The 22,234-nt window shown below is 30.9% G+C and overlaps 2 protein-coding genes across 2 annotated transcripts; one reads left to right on the top strand and one right to left on the bottom strand.

The window, feature by feature from the left end:
- Nucleotides 1-9,465: 9,465 nt before the first annotated feature.
- Nucleotides 9,466-13,094, bottom strand: LOC117917346 (rhamnogalacturonate lyase-like). Its single transcript, XM_034833589.1, has 14 exons — nucleotides 13,089-13,094; nucleotides 12,475-12,596; nucleotides 12,344-12,382; nucleotides 12,148-12,264; nucleotides 11,934-12,053; nucleotides 11,516-11,822; nucleotides 11,149-11,304; nucleotides 10,915-11,056; nucleotides 10,772-10,836; nucleotides 10,531-10,672; nucleotides 10,220-10,373; nucleotides 9,989-10,105; nucleotides 9,793-9,919; nucleotides 9,466-9,702 (listed from the first exon to the last, which is right to left on the bottom strand). Exons 1-14 carry the CDS (start codon nucleotides 13,092-13,094, stop codon nucleotides 9,466-9,468), a joined length of 1,851 nt encoding a protein of 616 aa, XP_034689480.1.
- A 4,497-nt stretch (nucleotides 13,095-17,591) lies between these two features.
- LOC117917343 (L-type lectin-domain containing receptor kinase IX.1-like) lies at nucleotides 17,592-20,912 on the top strand. The gene is made up of 3 exons (XM_034833587.1): nucleotides 17,592-17,727; nucleotides 20,065-20,491; nucleotides 20,600-20,912. The coding sequence occupies exons 1-3, from the start codon at nucleotides 17,592-17,594 to the stop codon at nucleotides 20,910-20,912; spliced, it is 876 nt and encodes a 291-aa protein (XP_034689478.1).
- The last annotated feature ends 1,322 nt before the right edge of the window (nucleotides 20,913-22,234 follow it).

Below are 22,234 nucleotides of genomic sequence, written 5' to 3'. Positions count from 1 at the left end.
ATGATAATTACCCTAGAGGGAGGTGAATAAGGTGATGATCTCTTTTTATAAATTTAAAATATATGAATGTAAGAGACAATTATATGCATGTATATAATAAAACAATATAAAGACAATTGTATATAAAGTAAAAAAGTAGGGAAAAGAGAATGCAAATACAAGATTTTATAATGGTTCGACTCAACCCGACCTACATCCACTCTCCTCTAGCTTCAATCCCAAGCTTAAGATTCCACTAATTCAAGGTTTCCAAACTAAGCATTCAATCAATACAATTGGATTATGATTCTAATTTACCCTTTTGGACTTTTGACTCCAAACACCCTTTACACTTTTCAAGAGATATCTCATTCTTAAACAACCCCTCAAGTGATACTCTACACTTGAGAATCCCTAAGTGATACCTCACATTTAGATTCTTCCTCTCAAAGATATACAAATAGTTTCACAAAATCTTAGTACAAAACTTTAGGCTCAAATGATATAAGAAACAATAGGATTGAATGATGCACTAAAAATATGCAAGTTTTAGAACAATTGTGCACTAAAAAACACTCTTCAAATGCTCAAATATATTCAAGAAATGTTTGTGAAGGTTAAACTTATAAACAATGAAGATTTTGAGCTTTTTTATAGAGGAAAAAAGTTAAACTAATCGTTGGGGGTTCGACCGATCAAGTTTGGGGTCGACTGGTTGACTAGCCGTTAGCATTTAATATTTGATAGGTGACCATTAGACCTCAACTAGTTACTATTTACATCTTGACCGGTTGAACAACCGTTTTGAAAGAGAGAAAAGATTTTTTGCACCCCTCGACCGGTTGAACTGGGAGGTTGACCGGTTCCTCATCCGGTTCAACTGATTGAGCCGTTTTGGGCTCAACACCCAACTTTTTCAACTTAAAATCTTTTAAATAAATTTTGTAAACACATTTGACACAAGGTTTTAGTTGAAAACATGAAATCATCCAATTTTAAAAAATTTAAAACAAAAATAACTCTTAAATGATTTTGGTTCATAAGTAAAGAATGTAATGTATGAAAATCCTAGTACACCAACAACCTTACAAAGATATCTTATGAAACTTAGGTCTTGAAAAGCACTTCTCTTTGAGATGGTTTTCTTATTCATGATTTCTCCTTGATTTGATTTATCTTTATGATTACCACATTGGAAATAATCTTGCATAATCACACTTGAAATATAATCATTAGTTCTAAACCTTGTTTTGTTATCATCAAAACCGAGATTAACCAAACTTTGATTTCATAATTTTCTCCTTTTTTATGATGACAAAACCAAGGTTGCTAAAAAGCTACCCCTTAATATATGCTCCTTTGAATTTAGAAAATATTCAAGTTTAGAAACTTCAAGGAGTATATTAAAGGTGCTCAAAATGATTAATCAAACATAAATAGCATAAAGAGCAATTTAGCAATTGACAAGATATACAACATGCATTGAATAACACTATTAGATACAAACATATGATCATTCAATTTTACTTAGGTATAAAAAAAATCTTCTTTTTAATCCAAACCTTGGTTTAAAAATATATCAATTTTATCAATGTGATACCAAAAGTTATATTATTAACAAAAAATATACTAAGTATTAACAAAATGATAAAATGATATTGCAAATTAAGCTTTAAAAGAGATACCATTACCAATATTATCAATGAATTATTTCCAAGGTAAGCATATCCTCATTTTTTTATGAATCCCTACAAAACAAATTAACTTTTGGTACCTATATCTTTTTGGGTCCTAGAGGGTTAGCTTTTTATGCTTTTGGAATCCAAAATAATTTAGAGTTTTGAAGAATATGAAGGGATTTTCTTAAAGGACACATATCACTAATGTGACCTCCTCTTCCACAAAAATTGCAAATAGTTGAAGGTGAAAAACTAAAGGTTTCATTTACAAAATAATTCTTAAAATATTTTTTATTTTTGAAAGGCTTGTAGTCTAGCCCCTTTTTTTTTTTTTTTATCAAAAATGCACTTTTAACTTGCCAAAATCATATCAAAAGTTTTTTTTTTTTTTTTACCATTTGAGAATTTTTGTAGAGATGATATTAACCATTCATTTTTTCTTTTTCAACTCTTCATTTTCCTTTTCAAAAGAGATTTTTGTCTTCTCCATATTTTAAATTTTTTCTTAAGCTCATTGAGCTCATTTTGAATACAAGAAATCTTTTTCTTAAGAAAGACATTTTTTAACCCAAGTTTTTCAAGATCAAAATATAATTCTTGAAGTACATCTTGAAACTCATTATAATTGGAGTTGGAATTTACCTCATCTTCATGTTCCTCTAAAGCCACGAAGCACATGTTGGCATCCTCATTTGTGCATTCTTCTTCCATGGAGTCTTTATTACTTTCACTTTTACTCTCTTCCTCTTTATCATCATTTGTTGAAGCCATAAAAGCTATAATTTTCTTATTTTCTTCAACTTTTTAATGATTGTTCAAATTTATCTCATAAGTCATAAGTGATCCAATGAGTTCTTCAAGTGAGAGTTTGGTGAGATCATTTGCTTCTTGAATAGCCGTCGCTTTTGTTTCCCATTTCTTTGGTAGAAACCTTAAGATCTTCATGACTTTCTCTACTTCGGTGTAGGTATTTCCCAAGGCTTCAAGTTCATTCACAATCACCATGAACCTAGAAAACATCTTTACAATAGATTCAAAATCTTTTATAGAAAATAATTCATAATCATGCACAAGGATATTGATTCTAGACTCTTTAACTTGGTTAGTTCCCTCATGAGTGATTTCTAATAGTCTCCAAATTTCTTTAGCTGACTTACATTGTCAAACACGATTAGATTCATTTCTATCAATAGCACAATGTAAGATATAAACGACTTTGGCATTTAATTGAACTTTCTTTTTATCAAGTTCATCCTATTCTTGCTTAGGTTTTTGAACCATCACTCCATTTTCTAATTTTGAAGGAATGTTGGGACCATCTTCAATGACATCCCATAGATCAAGATTAATATATTTTAAAAACCAAGACATTTTTCCTTTCCAATAGGAATAATCGATTCTTGTAAAGAATGGAGGTCGGGTGGTTGAAAAACTTTCAATGTGAGATGAGCTTGATGGATTAGCCATTACCTCTTAGACGGTTAAGTCTTAAATAAGAGGTCTAGCTCTAATACCAATTGTTAGAAAAATTATATTAATCCAACCTATGGTAATCACCCTGGGGGGGGGGAATAGGGTGATAGTCTCTTTTTGTAAATTTAAAATATGTGAATGCAAGAGACAATTATATGAAAGTATATAATAAAACAATATAAAGACAATTGCATATAAAGTAAAAAAGTAGGGAAGAGAAAATGCAAACACAAGATTTTATAGTGGTTCGATGCAACCCGACCTACATCCATTCTCATCTAGCTTCAATCATAAACTTAAGGTTACACTAATTCAAGATTTCCAAATCAAGCCTTCAAGCAATACAATTGGATTATGTTTCCAATCCATCCTCTTGGACTTTTGGCTCCAAGCATCCTTTACACTTCTTAAGAGATACCTCACTCTTGAACAACCCTTCAAGTGATACTTCACACTTGAGAATCCCTAAGTGATACCTTACACTTAGATTCTTCCTCTCAAAGATATACAAATAATTTCACAAAATCCTAGTACAAAACTTTAGGCTCAATGATACAAGAAAAATTAGGATAATGTGGCGCATTAAAGATATGCAAGTTTTAGAACAATGGTGCACTCAAAAACACTCTTCCAATGCTCAAATATATTGAAGAAAGGTTTGAGAAGGTTAAGCTTATAAAAAATGAAGATTTGAAGCCCTTTTATAGAGGAAAAAAAGTCAAACTAGCTGTTGGGGATTCGACAGGTCGAGTTGGGGGTCGACCGGTCGAGCTGGGGGTCAACTGGTTTACTAGCCATTAACATTTAATGCTTGGAAGGTGATTGTTGGACCTCGATCAGGTACTCTTCACACCTTGACTGGTTGAGGTGAGGGTCAATCGGTTACTGTTCACATCTTGATCGGTTGAACAATCATTCTGGAAGAGAGAGAAGGTTTTTTGTACCCCTCGATCGGTTAAGTTGGGGGGTCGATCGATTTCTCATCCGATTCAATCGGTTGAGCCGTTTGGGCTCAACACCCAACTTTTTCAACTTAAAACCTTTTAAACAAGTTTTTGAAAACATTTGACACAAGGTTTTAGTTGAAAACATGAAATCATTCAATTTTAAAAATTTTAAAATAAAATAACTCCTGAATGATTTTGGTGCATAAGTAAAGAATGTAATGTATGAAAATCCTAGTGCATCAACAACCTTACAAAGAGATCTTATGAAGATTGGGTCTTGAAAAACACTTCTCTTTGAGGTGGTCTTCTTCTTCATGATTTCTCCTTGGCTTGATTTGTCTTTGTGATTGTTACTTTGGAAATCGTCTTACCTAATCACACTTGAAATATAATCATTAGTTCTAAATCTTATTTTGTTATCATAAAAACCGAGATTAATCAAACCTTGGTTTCACACTTAATATAAGTATTTTTGAAATATATATAAAATTATAATTAGATTTTTTTATAGAATAAGAAAAATTATTAGAAATATTTTAAATTATAAGAGGAAAAATTTGTCAAAGAGATAAATTTGAGATAAATATGCTTATAGGATAGACATGCAAGGAAGAACCAGAACACTTAAATAGAATAAGAGAGTTCATTAATGTGTAATTATGAAAAGTGAAAAAAATTGAGATGTTTTGAAACTTAATAATTATATCTATTTTTTCATTTATAATATTCTTCATCATTTAATAAAATGTTCTCTCTTATCATCTATAAAAGTAAATATAATAAGTCGAACTATATTAAAACCACATATATATCTTTTATATATGATTTACTTTATTCTTGTATTCTTCTTATGTCTTTTATATATGATTTACTTTATTCTTGTATTCTTCCTTCCATTGATATATTTGTATCAAAACTTTATTTTCACTACAAGAAAAAAGAGATATGGTGACATTTATAATGAGTCACTATAAACATAGGGTGTCGCTACAACATAGTGTCACCTTATCCACTGACACCATAGAGGGTACCAATTGGTGACGTATTTGGAAGCGACACCAAAGCAGATAAATGGTGACACATTCAGAAGCGACACCATATATTTTTAGTTATACTTAATTTGATATAGAGTTGCATGAGATATATAATGTGTCATATTAAATGCATCACCTTTTAGTTATGGTGTCATGTTAAATGCATCACCTTTGAGTTATGGTGTCACATCAATGTAAATGATTATGGAAGATATGGTTGTTTTTTATTAATTAGCCTGTTGATTTTTGTAATGCTTATTAACAAATAAGATCAACTTGTGTATATTTTGTCCATTAATATAATAATCATATCACATTTAACTTATATTTTCGTAATGCTTATGGATTAACCTGTAATACATTACATCATCTAATGATATTTGTATATCAAATGTTTACAAAATGATAGTACATCAAACCCACCGAAACTAAAAAAGAAAAGTGAATACATATTAAAATATGATTTAAAAATGTTAAGCATTCCAACATTCATGTATACCTGCATTTCATATGCATATAACCGGCTAATCATAAAATGACACAAGAGTTGCATCTAAAAACCCAAAATTCTTAATACCAAATAAAGTAACATTGATGTCCTATAATGTATGGCACAAGAGTCACATTTAAAAACCCAAAATGTTGTTGTTTCTTTCTCCTTTCTTTTTATTCTTCATAATGTCTTCCCAAAGTGTATACCTGCATTTCATAGTTTAATGAGATTTAGAGTTTTATTGAAAATAAAAATTAATTGATGTTATAAAAAATAAACAAATCTAAGTACTAATATTTTCTTTTTTCTTTTTCCCATTTTGATATAAAAATAGTTTGTAAAGAATAAGTAATGTTATACAATACTAATGGAAAATTCATATAACAACTAAGGGACTCACCATGCATGATCATGATTTATCAATATGATTCATGATTAGTTATAACACAAAAGAAGTTAATTCTCCTCTAATTTCATCAAATTCTACGTGAGAATATGTTTTTTTATTTATTTATCATAAAATTGAAATCAAATGAGAATAACATTAATATCATAATAATTGGAAGTATGAAACTAAATACAATTCATTAAATGAGTAAAACCTTTAATAAAATAATTGTAGAATCAACAATTATCTCTTTAATGAATCTCATAACAAAGCAGTCACATTTGAACTCAAATAAAAACAATTCAAGAAAATAAAAAATAAAGCAAAACTAGAAAATCAAAAAATAAATCTAAAATTTTAGAAAATAGTAATCTTCCACTTAAAATCTGCACTTTTTAAATTTATTTTTTTTATAATTCATTGTGCTTTTAAAAATCATTTTTAACATTTAATTCTTTTTATATATTTTTTTATTTCTTGGAAGGATTTTTTTAATTTCAATATTTTTTTAATGTTCATTTTGTGAAATAACAATGTCCATTAAATTTCATCTCAATTATATAAAATAAAATTTTAGTAACAAGATATAAAAATGTTTTCAACTACTAATATGAGAGGACATGATATTATAACAAGCTTGAAGATTGTGTATATAAGACAAAAAACCTAATTCATTATTAAAAAATGTTAAGAGAAAAATTAGTATGAGAAAGAATTAAAGAACCTTTCATAAAAATTATTAATTTTTCAGTCATAACTCCAATTAATATTTATTTTTTCTAATTAAAATAATTAATAAAAAATCTAGATATGAAAAATATGTTCAAATAAAAATAATAAAAGATTAAAAACATCAAAGGAAAAGATATTCAATATTTTAAATTTTACTTTTGATATTCTTTAGATCAATAAATTATCAAATATCTTTTTTAGAAAAAAGAAAAATGAAGAAAATGAAGAGTTTTATGGAAGGGATTGAAAAAAATTTTGTAATAAAAGGATTTTATAGAAATTTCCTAACCTTGAAAGGAAAATTTCATTATCAATATCAAATTACTCCAAAATTTGGTCAATGCATATAAAAACAATAAGAAAAGAAGACAAAAATAAAACAAATTTTTAGAATCCTTTTAAGGGAGATGACAATATTGAGAATAATTTTCTCAAAAATTATTTTCCAAATATTACCAACCAATATCTTCATCACAACATATTATAATATTCTTAGAAAATAAATTAAACAAATTAAAGGAAATTTCATAGAAAATCAAAAGAAAATTCTAAAATATCTTTTTCAAAAAAAAAAAAGTTTTATGGAAGGAAAATTTATGTAATAAAAGGATTTTATAGAAATTTTTTAACCTTGAAAGGGAAATTTCATCATCAATCTCAAATTACTCTAAATTTTGGTGAACACATATAAAAACAATAAGAAAAGAAGGTAAAAATAATGAAACAAAAGATATGGTGGAATGTTAAACCTAATTTTTACTTTCCTGCAACTCAATAAAAAAAACACTATTTACACAATCTACATTACAAATATACCAAATCAATGAATATAAATCAATTGTGCTAATAAAGATTTTGGCATTAATAAAAAAAAAAAAAAAAAAAAAAATGATAGATCTAAGAAATTTTGGGTTACCTGAGAGTCCACGAAGTAGAGAAGAACAGTTGTGTGTGAACTACGGGTGTGAAAAGAGAGGTAGAAGAAAGTTATGGTTATGGGTTATGGAATGAGATTTTTTTGGATTGTGACAATGTGGAAACAATGAGTTTTTTTTTATATACTATCATTATTCTCAAAGTGGGTCCATTTAGTTATAATATTTTAAAATTTTATTTTATATGGTGTCACTTTTTTAAAACTGACACTAAACTTAAAATTAATATAATCTATCCTAATTAAAATTTTTTATATGATGTGTCACCTTTATGAATTTTAAGTCATATGGTGTCATTATTTTAAAAGTGACACCATAAATTATTTTTGTTGTAGTGTTTACTTATTTGAGAATTTTAAGGCTTTTTATTTTCATTTTTTAATTTCTCCAACCTTATCTTTTATCTCCGTCAACTTATCATTCATAGAATCATGAATTGACGTTAAAAACCACAACACCACATGTATTTTTATTCCATGGTCTGTCTTCATCTAAGATCTTCATCGACATCTAGTAATCGTGTATCATTTACTTGATATGAAATAGAAAAGTTTCGATTCTTAAAAAACAATATTTGTATAAAATATTGTAATTGTATAATTCTCCCTAAAATCTGGTATGAATTTTAAGTATTGAATTATTTGGGTTTGTTAGTTTGATGTAAAATTATTAATGAAGAAAAGCATCAAAAAGATTTTTTGTATTATATATTTATTTATTTATTTTATTATTTGGACGTGTGGTTTAAGTTTTCTTTATTTAGTTGAAGAGGAAGTAGACACTGGCTAATGACTAAGGTGTGCTAGCAAAATTTGCATCATTGATTGGATTTTCTAGTGGATAAAAAGTTGATGAAATGGACTACTTCGTACATCCCACACAATTCCAACGACCCACTTAGATCACAACCTTGGATTCAAATATAATTGAATATAAGTAAGATCGAATGTCTAACACTCTCTCTTTAACCAAACCAAATTTAAAAACTAACATTTTGTTTTATGTAAACAACATACGTTTTATAGAAACATACAAAATTTAACTAATTTAAATTTATATTATATATAGATATTGACTATATACACCAATGGCATCATTAAATACACTATATATTAAAGTTTCTCTACACCCATCCTCTTTTCCCACTCACCTAATGTATATGATTCTTTGTGGTACATTCACCATTTTTGGTCTTTTCCAAAATAATTCTTCTTCTTCAATCTCACTTACCAATTTTCAATTCATCTTCTATACCTTACTTTTCATATTTTGGAAACATTCCATTGATGAATGCAAATGATGAAAAATAAAGTGAAAGTATGAAAAACCAAGAACGGAAAGATTGTAAAAAATGAAAAAGAAAAAATAGTGTCTCCAAGTACATGCCCATCCTTGAAAATCACAATTTCCTTTTAAGCTTTTATAAGGCTTTAAAAAAGTCAAATCAAGTGATGTGGAAAACAAAAACAGAGAAGAGAAGGGTATTAAACTTTTTGGTATCGTACCAATTCGTTAGTGAATATTAACGGATTTATTAATATTTGTATCTAGATGGAATTATTTTGCACTTTTATCTTATTAAGACTATTTTATAAACATTGTGGTCACATTAGTTTGCACCACAGTTGAATGACTTATATTGAAAGTTGGACTGTCCAGATATATAGACCACACACCATATGATATGTCCACCTATTAAAAAATTATCCAATCCACACTATACAAAGCAACTGTTCCAAGCCACGATGGGGAAACTGGACTGAAAAAAAAAAAAAAAAAAAAAAAAAAAAAAGGTGATTAATCTCCTACTGGGGAGGACCCTCCAAACGGATGTAGTCATACATGACTCCCTGGAAAGAGTTTGAGGCTCGCGTCTGAGTCAAATAGATTGTATTGCAACCTTCAACAAAGAGGAACCCGGGTATATCTGTAGTATACGACCGTAGTAGCCCATGAATCCCATGTCTAGCTATCAGGTTCTCCCTCCCTATTAGTTTTGTTGATAGAAGTGGCCGTGTCGCATTCGGGTCGTTGAGCCGAACCTTTAACAACACAATTCTCAAAATTATATTGGCAAGAATGAGTTTATACTCTACAATGAACTAGAGAAAAGAAAGGAAATTTTCTGTTACCTGCAATTGAGCCAGACTTGCTCCTGCCAACACCAATCGAAATTTGTAAGTGGCGGCCATGTCCACAACTGGAAGATCAAATACAATCTGCCATGTGGTTCCTAGGAATGTGTCATCGGTTACGTGCCTGCAGTGCAATACAATATTAGAAGCAAGAACACAATAAAGCAGACAAGGTTGAATGATGAAAACACACCTGTTCACATGAGCAAAGAACCAATCTTTTCGGTAATCACTTTTACCCACAGTGTACACGAGATCCTGGTTTGGATATATTTCTGCATACCGGTCCCATAATCCGTATTGCCGGAACCTGCAGTTAAAAAAAGGAGATTAGGGGAGTGGTTCAATTTGCCAATTTATATTATCACTGTTAGAACTTAAAAGCAAGGAACAATTGTCTGGGTGAGAGCTATTTAGTATTTACTTGTCTTGTTTGACATATAGTTTGTTAATAAATTTTGGGTCGACGTCGGGCACGAAGAATTCAGCAGCCGTCCGGTCTGGGATGCCGATTTCCCAGAGTGTAGGTCCATGTCTTGGAGGCTCAAATACAATATTGCCCAGTTTGATTTTATTTCCTGCATTTTTTCGATTAATTTCTTAAAATTGTGAATCGTTGAAATGCAGCATAAACAATTGAATGACCACTATATCTATTCTAAGGAGCGGCAAGCGGGTCTGTAACACTTTGCTCTCTCATAAGTAACAGAAGCAATGAATTGAGAAGTTTAAAACCTGGTTTGATGGTAATAATGGCATCATATTTGTAATCCCCCATGATACCAGGAACCCAGGCGAACAAATTGTAGGTTCCGGCTCGGACAGCTCTAATGGAGAAATTCCCCTCCTTGTCAGCTTGTGTCCAAAACTGATAACCCTGAAAACACACATGCAACAATATTACGTAAATTAGTGCCCCCAACACACTTCATCCATGGGTTATTTAGAAAATTGTTTCAAGGTACCAAAGAACAACCTTGGTCTCTGTTTGCCATGATCCTGCTTCACCAGGTAGACCCAATCCCACGTAAGAAAGGCTTGCTGGTGTAGGTGTTTGGTTGATGTATCTGAAACAACATGAATATTAATTAACATTTATTGGTTTTGTGTGAATTGTACAATGTAAAACCAGTTGAGGGAGGTGAGAGACATACTTGTCCAGGACTAGTAAACGACCCTCGACAGATCCGCGTTGATGAGACTTGGGGAAGTCCTGTGAGAGTGGGAAGCTATATGGCCAGCTGTCAACTTCTTTCAACATCTAATTAACATATATAAAGAATGATCAGTTGATGGATTAATTTATGCGAGGCTCCTTAGAGAAGCAAGAGTACATAGATGAAATGGTAGTACCTGTTGTTTGGCGTCGTTCCAGAGTGAAAGGGCCTCTTTTTTGTTTGAAACCGAGTTCAGATAAATGAAAATAGGACCAAAAACCTTTTTCCATGCTTCCCCGTCTTTAAATATTTCTTCTTCAGGCTTCCCAACGTAATGAGAACTCGTAAACACCTGGATGTAAAATGATGCGTTAAGAAGCTAGGAAGATAAAAACTATAAGCAAAAAAGGAGAAAAATAAAGGATAGCAACATAAAACAAGTCTGGAGGAGTTCTCAAGTCTCAACATGAATGTTATCATCTCCTTTCTAAGTTCAGTAGGCATATAACACGTCTCAGAGAGACTAATGAGAGGAAACCATTGTTAATTGTTGTTATACTTACAGAAAGGGAGACAGGGCCAGCATGAGAGGTGAGCTCTTGCTTGAGAGGTCCAGAAATTCGGAATTCATCACTGGGCGTGATAATCCAGAACCCTACTCCAGATTTCTGGCTGATCCACCCATGTACCTTATTGTCTTTGCTATCAGAAGCGTATTGGTATTTGTCGTCCACCTCTCCTTTGAGGTCAGGGTTGGATGGGTTCGTTAGCAGAACAGCTTCCGGGTAGGCAAGGGGCTTACCCCTTGCACGATCTTCAGCCGTTGGCATCACCCTTTGTCTGGTGTCCGAGATGGCCATGTAGTCAAACCTAATCATTGACACCATATCAACATTAAAAAAAATTTCTTCAACCTCAAGAAGTGCTCTTGCTAAGCTTTTCCTATGAAAGTTAAAAAAGAAAAGGTATAATAACAATTACAGGTCTTCTTTAAGCTTGAAAACAAGTCTGGTTTGCCACAGAGATGTGCCATGCCATCCTTGTAAGCGTTCATAGATGGCATATGCATAGAACCCTGAGGAGCCACGCAACATTATGAACCTGCAAAGCCATTCCTCCATGTATGATAACAAAAACTGAGAAGCTTGTTTCTAAGTCTCAAAAAGAGTAATATAAAGTTAGGCTGCAATTGCACCTCTTGTCGACGCTTAAACGAGGCCCTGAATCATCGGAAGGATCCCATGGTCTTTTGAATGAGACCTCCACTTGGCTTTCATTTTGGTTTATGACTCGAAAACTATTCCCTAAAAAACTGCACATTTTCTAAATTAAAATCTAAGCAACAACGAAAGAATAAACGTTAAGGCTAGATGAGAAAGAAATAAACTTACACCCATTGTCCATTTTCTTGCCAAACGCAATCCCAATACCTAAACCCATTGGATTAATCAACTAGGAGAAATTTGTATAACAAAATAAAAATATTTGATTATGCTAAAACAAAATAAGGAAACATATATACCCTCTACTACTTTCTTTGTAACGGTGACTAAGTAAATTTTCAACTCCTTTGTATTTTATTCCCACCACAGAACCCTCTGGTTTTGCCAAGGTGAGTTGTATGATGCCATTATCCATCACCACCTGAAACATATATTTTCGTTAATATTGCCAGAATTTTCCTTTTTTTGTTGAAGCTATACCAAAAAAAAAAAAATCAATTTAAACTTATAGAAAAATTAGTTGCATATCAATTATAATGCTTCCATAAAAAGTATGAAAATTCTAGTTTAATATGTTTTACATGATGCCATCTTTTTTCCTTTCTAAAATTGTATTTAATTGTTAAGGATCGAAAATCTTACTTTGTCACCATCTATTTGTAGTTGTACCCCATGTGTCGATTCATCATTGTTGTCTTCGCGTAAAATACTCCTGCAATTTAAATAAATAAATAAATTTTTATAAATACGAGTACATGATAAAAAAAGTAAAAAATAAAAATTTGAAGTGATGGAAAAGAAAAAAAAAAAAAAAAAACCTTTCTGGGTCCTCCGCAAAAGAGTGATTGCAAAAGAAGAATTGAATAATTATTAACAGCCCAAAAAAGGAAGTCCAGTGCCTCGTCCAAACCACCTCCATTCTCTGCAAGACAAAACATTCTAGTGAACTCGTATATTGATCGAAGAAAACATTACATATAAGAAAATCAATCTTCCTTTTTAAGGACATTGATATTGAATGCCAAGAATACTTCTATATGTAGATTCTCCTTGATTCTTTAAGTGTAGTCAAACAGTTACAAAATTCTGCTTTGATTTTATTATAAGCTATAAATGGTCAAAATACAACCGAAGAGGGAATAAATAACCTGTTGATAACAGCCTATATAACCTGCTTGCATTAGATATTACAAGTTTAATTACTTTTTAAATAAAAGTCGAACCGAGTTAGAAAAATTAAAACATAATATTAAAACAAAAAAATGTATCTAAATGCACTGATTTTTTTATTTTTTATTTTTATAGAAGAGTAAAATTAAATGGATAAAATAAATAAAAATATTATTTTGAATTAAAAAATAAATAATGTTAAAGAAAATAAACAATGTAGAAGAAGAGATACAATATATATATATAAAAAAAATAGCATGGCTTAACAAAAATCGTAAAGAAAAAAGGAAGGGAAAAACAAAAAGAGAAGATGGAGAACTCACTCAAACCCTTTGAATGGAATGATTTGAAACAATTTCATCACCTTTTATAATATTATACCACAAAGTTTGATTCTTATTAGAATTAGGAATTCATAAGAGGTAAAACTTAGGAAGTTCGATTCTAATAAGAAGTTGAAATTTATAAAACTTAAAATTCTCTAACCAACGATAAAAACTTAGAATTTCACGTCTCTTTGTACAATTTAAATCCTTTTCAAACACTAATAAGTTATAATTTAAAAAGACGTGCATGGCTTTCGTAACTGCTAATGATTCTAGTCTCCAACCTTAATACAGTTAACATGCAGCACGTAGCCCAGTCACTGTCAGACAATATAGACACTCTCGGCCCTACCGACCTACCGTATGGTGCTCCTACCTCGGCCAGAAATCGAAAGTTTGGATTCGAGATTCTGCGCCCAGTCCGGAGCGCGAATTGCAGACCCCGGCATCTATCTACTCGAGTTCTTGAGAATTACATTGATGAAAACATAGGTCGGCCTATGTTGCCGTCAGTTTCGGATGAGAATGCGTATTGAACCGTGTGGTTAAGCCTATTTACGAACTGTGTGCGCTGAGGTTGAGGGAAGCATAAGGGGAACAACGGTTTCGATTGAGAAGGACAACGGTCCCATTTATGCATGTTGTAACAGTTCAGTTTTTCCGATCATAATATCAGTATTCAAATCCTTGGTCAATGGGGGAAGATCTGTTGATTTTCAGGAGTTAAAATGGGGCATGCAACAGGTGTATTGAGTTCCCACTGTATTTCATTCACCAAGCGTTCGATGATTGGTCCACGAGAAGCCAAGAGCAGAAGGAGGAGATCATTGTAGAGTGGGACATGGCTGCATTTGGAACTCTTGTGTCTTTTATTTTTATTTCTTTGTTTTCAATTTTTGGTAGATTTTTTGAAGCCCACGAGTTTGAGAAACCGGATGATGAGAGGGCTTTGAATTCGATGAACTCATGTGCAGCTGACCATGTTAGAGGAATATTCAGACATAGTATTCTCATATGGATTCAGTGATGAGTCCAGGTAGTGAAGTTTGTTATTTGCTATTTATTTTGCCGAACTGTATATGTCCATCCACACATTATAACCTCATCTATTGTAGGTGATATGAGTTGCAGTTCTGTTTTCAAGAAGACAACTAAGTTCTACCAGAGGCGTGCCAGGTTCTTATTCTAAATTTTTGGCTTTAGAATACGCATGTACAATAGTTGTCTGTGGAATAAGTAGGGATGTGGGAGGGTAGAGACCCATTTTCCTTGAAGTTCTGATCACATCTCACACGAACAATCCCTTATTACCCACCTAATATAGCCGCTATTCACGTTTTATTTTTTATATATTAAATAAATTCAGGAGTTTTATATGAAAAATAGAACTATGAGTCAAATGAGGAGAAGAGTTGTATTTTGATAATACTTCTTCAATTTTATTTTTTATTTTTTAATTTGGTGAGCGAGATTAGGCTTTTTCTAATCCTTATCTTTTTCTGATTAATATAGTCTTTCAGTTATTATTACAAGAGAATTTTATTGGAATACGAATTTGGGTACATCTTGAGTAACTTTTCCTTTAATGAATTCTAATTTGATATTATCTCTAACATCTCACACATACCATGCCTTATTACCAACCTAATATAGCCGCTATGCACGTTTAGTGGCTTGTTTTCAAAGCGGAAGCAGAGCCTTTCCAGTCCAGTCATCCTACTTTGTTGTTTTATTATCTCAAAATGCAGGTTGCTGTCTTGAGTTATAGTAAATTTGAAACTCCTCTTTGGTGAAATATTTACCATTAACTCACTTCCAAATTGTCTTTCCAGCAAAATAGTATCCCTCATTGCCTCTTTCTTCATTTCCATATACACCACAAAATGGAAAGGATTCTTCCCTCATAAGGTATTAAGGTATCCCCCGTCATTTTGTGCATGGATCATATGCTGTGCATCAATGGAGTTTCTTCAAACGTATCTTACATGGAGACAGATTGTAATTAATAGCCTCATGAGGTCGATAAACCAGTGTGTTAATTTTTGCTTTATATGTATATACAAACAAAAAAGTACCTGTGTATGGTGTGAGAGTTAACCTTAAGGAACCATAAGGAAGTCATCTTGGGGCACAAACACGAGTTAACCTTATGGAGGTCGTGTTCTTGAGAACACGACCATTAGGTCGTATTCACCTCATGAACACGGCTACGTAACCATGTTCTTGATACTATGACAAGACAGTTTCAAAGAATATTCTTTTGTTAGGAACAGTTATTCTCTCGAGCAATTAGGAGACAACATGTGGACCCACAAAGACAAAAACTAAGAAATGTTCTAAAAGAACTTAAGTGAAAATTCAGTTTAACAACAATAAAAGCAATGATTAAAACTCACTCATAATAAAGCTCTCTATTATGAATAATGTATATTATTCAAATCTTAGAGTTGTTCTTGTTAGGACAACTTTGATTGAATCGTTCAATTGTCTAGATCTTGGTCGAACCTTCTTATGTTGAGATCACCTTAAATTCCTAATTTAAATAGTTTTGAAATATTATATAAAATATTTTTTAAGTTTATATATAATTATAATTAAATTCTTTATAAAATAAGAAAAATTATCAAAAATATCTTCATAAAGATTTTAGGGTACAAGAGGAAAAAAAAAATTGTGAAAGAGATGAATTTGAGAGGAATAAACCCGATGAATAGAAGTGTGAAGAAGAATTAGGGACATGTTGTAAAATAAGAAAGTTATGTGTAAATACAATAAAAGGAAAAAGATTAAATATTTTAGATCCAATAGTTATATCTATTTTGTCATGTAATATTTTTCATCAATTAATAGGCATAATTGGTCGAGCTATATTAAAATTTCTTGTACCTTATTTACTTTATTTTTGTGTTCCTCAATTGCTATATCCACATCAAAGCTCTATATTTACTATATTTATATGTTATTTGAGATTTTTAAGCTTTTAATTTCTCCAACCTTATCTTTATCTTCATAGAATCATGAATTAATGTCTAAAAGCCGCAACAACAAAGTTAAGTTTGGGTTCTTAAAAAACAATATTTGTATAAATAATGTATAATTGTATGATTCTTCCTAACATTTGATATGAATTTTAAGTATTGAATTATTTGAGTTTGTTTGTTTGATGAAAAAATTTTAATGAAGAAAAACATTCAAAAGATATTTTGTCGGTGTTTCTAACACGTTTACAGAATCTATGAGGTTATGTACCATGTTGCTCTTCTCTTATATATATTTTTATTTTATTATTTGGACTTGTAGTTAGAGATGTCCAATGGGTCATGCTAGGTTGGCACAACTCGATATTGATTGGGTCATTACGGGCCAACGTGTCGGGCCAATACGACCCACTTAAAAATTGGGTCGGGTCGGGTCGAGTCGAGCCGGCTCATACAAGGAAAATAGGTAGCCTGGCACGACCCATAAGTCCGCGGGCTAATCGTGTCGTGGCCCATGGGTCACTCACTTTATTAAAAATTTTAATTTAATTTTTTTAAGTCATTTTTTCTTAAATTTTTTTCATTGTTAAATAAAATTTCTTTTTGTTACTTTAAACATCTTTAATAATTATTTTTATTTTTTATTTTTTATACACCTCTAATAATTATACTTTTTATTTTTAAAATTTATATTTATCAAGTTTGTAATTGTAAAATTTATAGAAATGTTAGTTTTTTGTTTTTAAAAATAGTAAAAAAATTATATTTGAATTTTTTTTATCAAAATAAAAATAAATTTAAAATAATGGAATATAAAAGGAAATGAAATATAAAAAAAAAAATATTTTATTCAATATTTCAACAAATTACTTAAAAAAAATAAGGAGAAAAAAAAGTGAGAATTACATAGTGAAATTTAAAAGGGCCAAGTGGACCGATACGATGGGACGATGGGCTGTTTCTTTAGGCCCAGCACAGCCCGCTCCTATGGGTCATGCCGACCCAACTTACTACAATGTTGGGTCGTGCTGGCCCGGCCCGGCCTTTTGGCGTGCCGAGCCACGGGCCAAAATGGGCGGTCTGGCCCAATGGAATCCTGTGGTTTGGGTTTTCTTTATTTAGATGATGAGGGGAAGTAGAAAATGACTAGGCAGGGAAAAGAAAATAAATAGAGTATGCTAGCAAAATTTGCACCACAGATGGATTTTCTAGCGGATAAAGAGTAGATGAAATGACCACTTCCCACATCCCACATAACACTATTCCAACGGTCCACTTATATCACAACCTCAGATTCAAACATGATTGGGTGTTGCTCAAAAAATATAATTCTTCGCTCCTTTGAATTCAAGCCGCGTGTTTGAATTCAAGCGGCTCTTTAGAAATAAAATTTGATTACACGTCTAACACTCTCTTTTTAACCAAACCAAATTTTAAACTAACAAGTTGTTCATGTAAAGAGCAAACCTTTTATACAAACATAAATATTTTAACTGTTCCTAGCCAGGATGGGGAATCTGGACCATTAAAAAAGAAAAAAAAAAAACGAAGAAATGTGATTAATCTCCTACTGAGGAGGACCCTCCAAACGGATGCAGTCATACATGAAAACGGAGAATTCCTCCTCGTCTACGAGTTCATACCTAATGGAAGCCTAGATACCCAACTATTAAGGATTTTTTTATAAGAGTGCGATAATTTTTAAAAATAATTCTTAAATTACCATAGTATGAAAAATAATTTCAAATTTATCATAGTTTTATCTAGCTAGGAGGGAGAAAAAAATTGTAAGTGAGAAATCATTTCTTAAAAAAGACGATTTCTTTAAAAAAAAAAATAAGATTTAATTAAATTATCACTTTAAAAAAAAATAAAAAATAAAAACACTTAAGTGGGAAATCATCTCTTAAAGAGACAATTTCCAAAAAAAAAAAAAAAATTAAATTCTCACTTTAAAATTTTTAAAAAAAAAACCATGTTGAAAATCGTCTTTTAAAAAGATGATTTCCACACAAAAAAAAAGAAATTAAATTCTCACTTAAAAAAAAAACCAAAAAACTAAACCTTTAAAAATCCATTTTTTTCATTATTTATTCTATTTATACAACAATACAATTATTATAAATATATATTATAAAATTAATTAATTTTATTTACTAAATTTAATTTATAAATAATATACTAAATTTAATATAAGATAAATAATATTTACATATTGTTTTTTTCTTTCACTTTGGATTTTTTTTTAAAAAAAAACTATTACTAATTTTATGTGAAAATTGAGTTAATTTTTTTTATTAATTTATTAAATAAAAAATAAAAAAACAAAAACGTCATAAACGATTTTCAAAAAAAAAAAATTTTAATCCATTTTTCAATTCCATATTATACTTATACAATAATACAATTATTAAAAATATATATTATAAAATTAATTAATTTTACTTATTAAATTTAATTTATAAATATTATACTAAATTTAATATAGGATAAATAATATTTATCTATTTTTTTCATTTTGGAATTAAAAAAATAAAAAAATTACTATCAATTTTATGTGAAAAATGAGTTTAAAAAACAAATATGTTATTAATTTGTTAAATAATTATTTACAAAATAAATAATTTTGTTTTGTTTAATTTTTAAATTAATTTTATTATATAAATTTTAAGATTAAAAATATTAATTTTTAATTTAAAATTTCAATGTAAAATGAATAAAATATAAAAGAAAAAAGTTAAATAATTTTAATATATATTTATAATAATTGTATTATTGTATAAATAGAATAAAGAACGAAAAAATATATATTTTTAAAGATTTTGGTTTTTTTTTTTATATATATAAGTGATAATTTATCATTTTGGCTTTTTGGTGGGGGGGGGGGGGGGGGGGGGGTGACTTTTTGTGTGGTTTTTTTTTTTTTTAATTTTAAAGTGAGAATTTATTTTATTTTATTTTATTTTTTTTGTGAAAGTTGTCTCTTTAAAATATGATTTCCCACTTATGTGTTTTTTTTTTTTTATTGAAAGTGAGAATTTTTTTTGTGTGTGGATTCCCACTTAGGTGTTTTTAAAAATTAAAATAAAAAATTAAAGTGAGAATTTTTTATTTTTTAATTTGGTGGAAATCGTCATGATTTTCACTTAATTCTTATATTGCTTTATATTTTTTGAAATCATCTCTTAAAGAGACATTTCTCACTTCTTTCTCAATTTTTTTTTTTTTTTTTGTGAAAATCGTCTTTTCAAGAGATAATTTCTCACTTATAATTTCTTTTCTCTTTCCTAGCCGGATAAAACTACGATAGATTTGGAATTATTTTTCCAACAACGATAATTTAGTAATTATTTTTAAAAAAACTCTTATAAAAAATCCCAACTATTTAGAGGGAACTCCGCATTAACATGGACAGCCAGATACAAAATAGCCCTTGGCTTGGCATCCTTACTACTCTATCTTCATGAAGAGTGGGAACAGTGTGTGGTCAACAGAGACATCAAATCCAGCACTATCATGATGGATTCAAATTTCAATGCCAAGCTCGGAGATTTCGGCTTGGCCAGGCTTGTGGACCATGAGCTGGGCTCACAAACAATCGTCTTGGCTGGCACCATGGGCTACCTCTCCCCAGAATGTGTGACCACCGGCAAGGCCAGCAGGGAATCCGATGTTTACAGCTTTGGCGTTGTCGCCCTTGAGATCATATGTGGAAGAAGGCCAGTTGAGCCAAGGGCAGAACCAAGCAAGACAAGGTTAGTAGAATGGGTGTGGAGCCTGTATGGAAAAGGCCAACTCCTTGAAGCAGTAGACAAGGGGTTGTCTATGGAATTCGACCAGAGGCAAATGGAGTGCTTGATGACAGTTGGGCTGTGGTCTTGTCAATGGACAAGGGGTTGTCTATGGCTTGAAGCAGTGTACAAGGTGTTGTCTATGGAATTCGACCAGAGGCAAATGGAGTGCTTGATGACAGTTGGGCTATGGTGTTGTCACGCTGATAGCAGTCACCGCCCATCAACAAGGCAAGTGATAAATGTTCTTAGCTTTGAAGCTCCACCGCCTAACCTTCCAATGACCATGCCAGTGCCCATGTATTTTGCACCTCCGATGCATATGTGTAAGTTCTCCTATACGTCTTCTGCTACCCCCACTGATTCACAGAGGCATCAAAGTGGGTGTTCCTGCAACACTTGCACCTCAGATTCTTCTATGTCATTAGGCTCTTCTAAAGCCCTTTTGAAATTGCCCAAACCTGATGTGTGATATGTAATAGTTTTTCAATTGTAATGGTGGTGAAGTTAAATTGAATGATCATAGAACAATGATTCGATGAGTAATGGACTATTATTGGTCTAGTACCTAAATTATTTTTGAATGTAAATCCTGTAAATACAAAGACAGTAATTAGATATATTGGTGTATTAGCAGTATATCTCATACATTATTGCAATAGTTTCAATCATAATATTCAACAGGTTGTCACAAAATTAAAGGTTTTAGCTTTTGTTTCCCAGTACAAGGAGTAATCAAGAAATCAAATCATGCCCTGTAACCCAAAGTTTCTTACCATCCGATTCAGTGCTACACACGAGCCAAAATTTCGGTACAGAGGAGACATCCTTTTTCTCTGAAAATCAGTTTCTTGAATCTGGTTCGGCAATGGAGGTGTTCTACTTTCTGGTGTTCGGGGGCTCGCAGCGGTGGTGGCAGCGTTGGAGCTCAGCAAAACAAGCAAGGATCGGATCACTACGTCTGCTGCCTTCACTTTAAGAACAACTACCTCCTCGTCTACTCTCTTATGATGGGTAAGCTTAGATCTCAAGTTTTTTCTTCATTTTTAATCTGGGTTTTGGTTATTCATGGTGGAATCACACTGACCCTACGCTTGTGTTGTTTGTTTGATACGGGTAAGATCTAGGTTATCCATATTTTTTGTTAATGTTAGTGCTTGATAACTTATGTACGCGCGAGATGTGATCAGAACTTGAAGGAAAATGGGTCCCTACCCTCTCCCACATACATGCGTATTCTAAAGGCAAAAGATTTAGAATAAGAACCTCTGGTAGAACTTGCTTGTCTTCTTGAAAACAGAACCAAGTCATATCACCTGCAAAAGATGAAGTTATAATGCGTAGATGGACATATAAAGATCAGCAAATTGAGATAAATGAAATAGCAAATAACAAACTTCACTACCTGTACTCATCACTGAATCCATATGAAAATACTATGAGTTCCCTAAAAAACTGCACATTTTTTAAATTATAATATTTCTTTCATATTAATAATACTTCTATTCTTATACTCCTTCTATATGATTTCTTACCTTATTGGTTTTAATATTTTTTAATAATTTAAATTAAATTTGAAAGTTTATTTTATATATTCATTATTAAAAAATATAGCTTATTTATAAATTATTTTTTTGAAAAAAATATTTTTTATATATTTTAAAACTAATTGAAATAATGTATAAATATATAAAATAATATAAATAGCTCCCATCACAATTATCTTTGTGAATTTTTTTTAAGACATATGGATTGATAATAATTTGATTTTTATTACATCCTTACTTAACACCT

The sequence above is a fragment of the Vitis riparia genome, chromosome 7 (assembly GCF_004353265.1).
Source record: "Vitis riparia cultivar Riparia Gloire de Montpellier isolate 1030 chromosome 7, EGFV_Vit.rip_1.0, whole genome shotgun sequence".
NCBI classification, from domain to species: Eukaryota; Viridiplantae; Streptophyta; class Magnoliopsida; order Vitales; family Vitaceae; genus Vitis; species Vitis riparia.
This window is presented reverse-complemented; position numbering and strand designations above follow the sequence as displayed.

Bases quoted from the DNA above. Each gene is read 5' to 3' on its own strand.
- LOC117917346 (XM_034833589.1), bottom strand. The intron at 11,823-11,933 runs GTAATTGTTATT...GTCAATGATTAG, and splicing joins TTCAAGCTTAAAGAAGACCT to GTTTGACTACATGGCCATCT. The intron at 9,920-9,988 runs GTGTGTTTTCAT...ATTGCACTGCAG, and splicing joins TTCTTTGCTCATGTGAACAG to GCACGTAACCGATGACACAT.
- LOC117917343 (XM_034833587.1), top strand. From the start codon at position 17,592: ATGGGACGATGGGCTGTTTCTTTAGGCCCAGCACAGCCCGCTCCTATG. The intron at 17,728-20,064 runs GTCTGGCCCAAT...TAACATGGACAG, and splicing joins GCCACGGGCCAAAATGGGCG to CCAGATACAAAATAGCCCTT. The intron at 20,492-20,599 runs GCAAATGGAGTG...ATTCGACCAGAG, and splicing joins TCTATGGAATTCGACCAGAG to GCAAATGGAGTGCTTGATGA.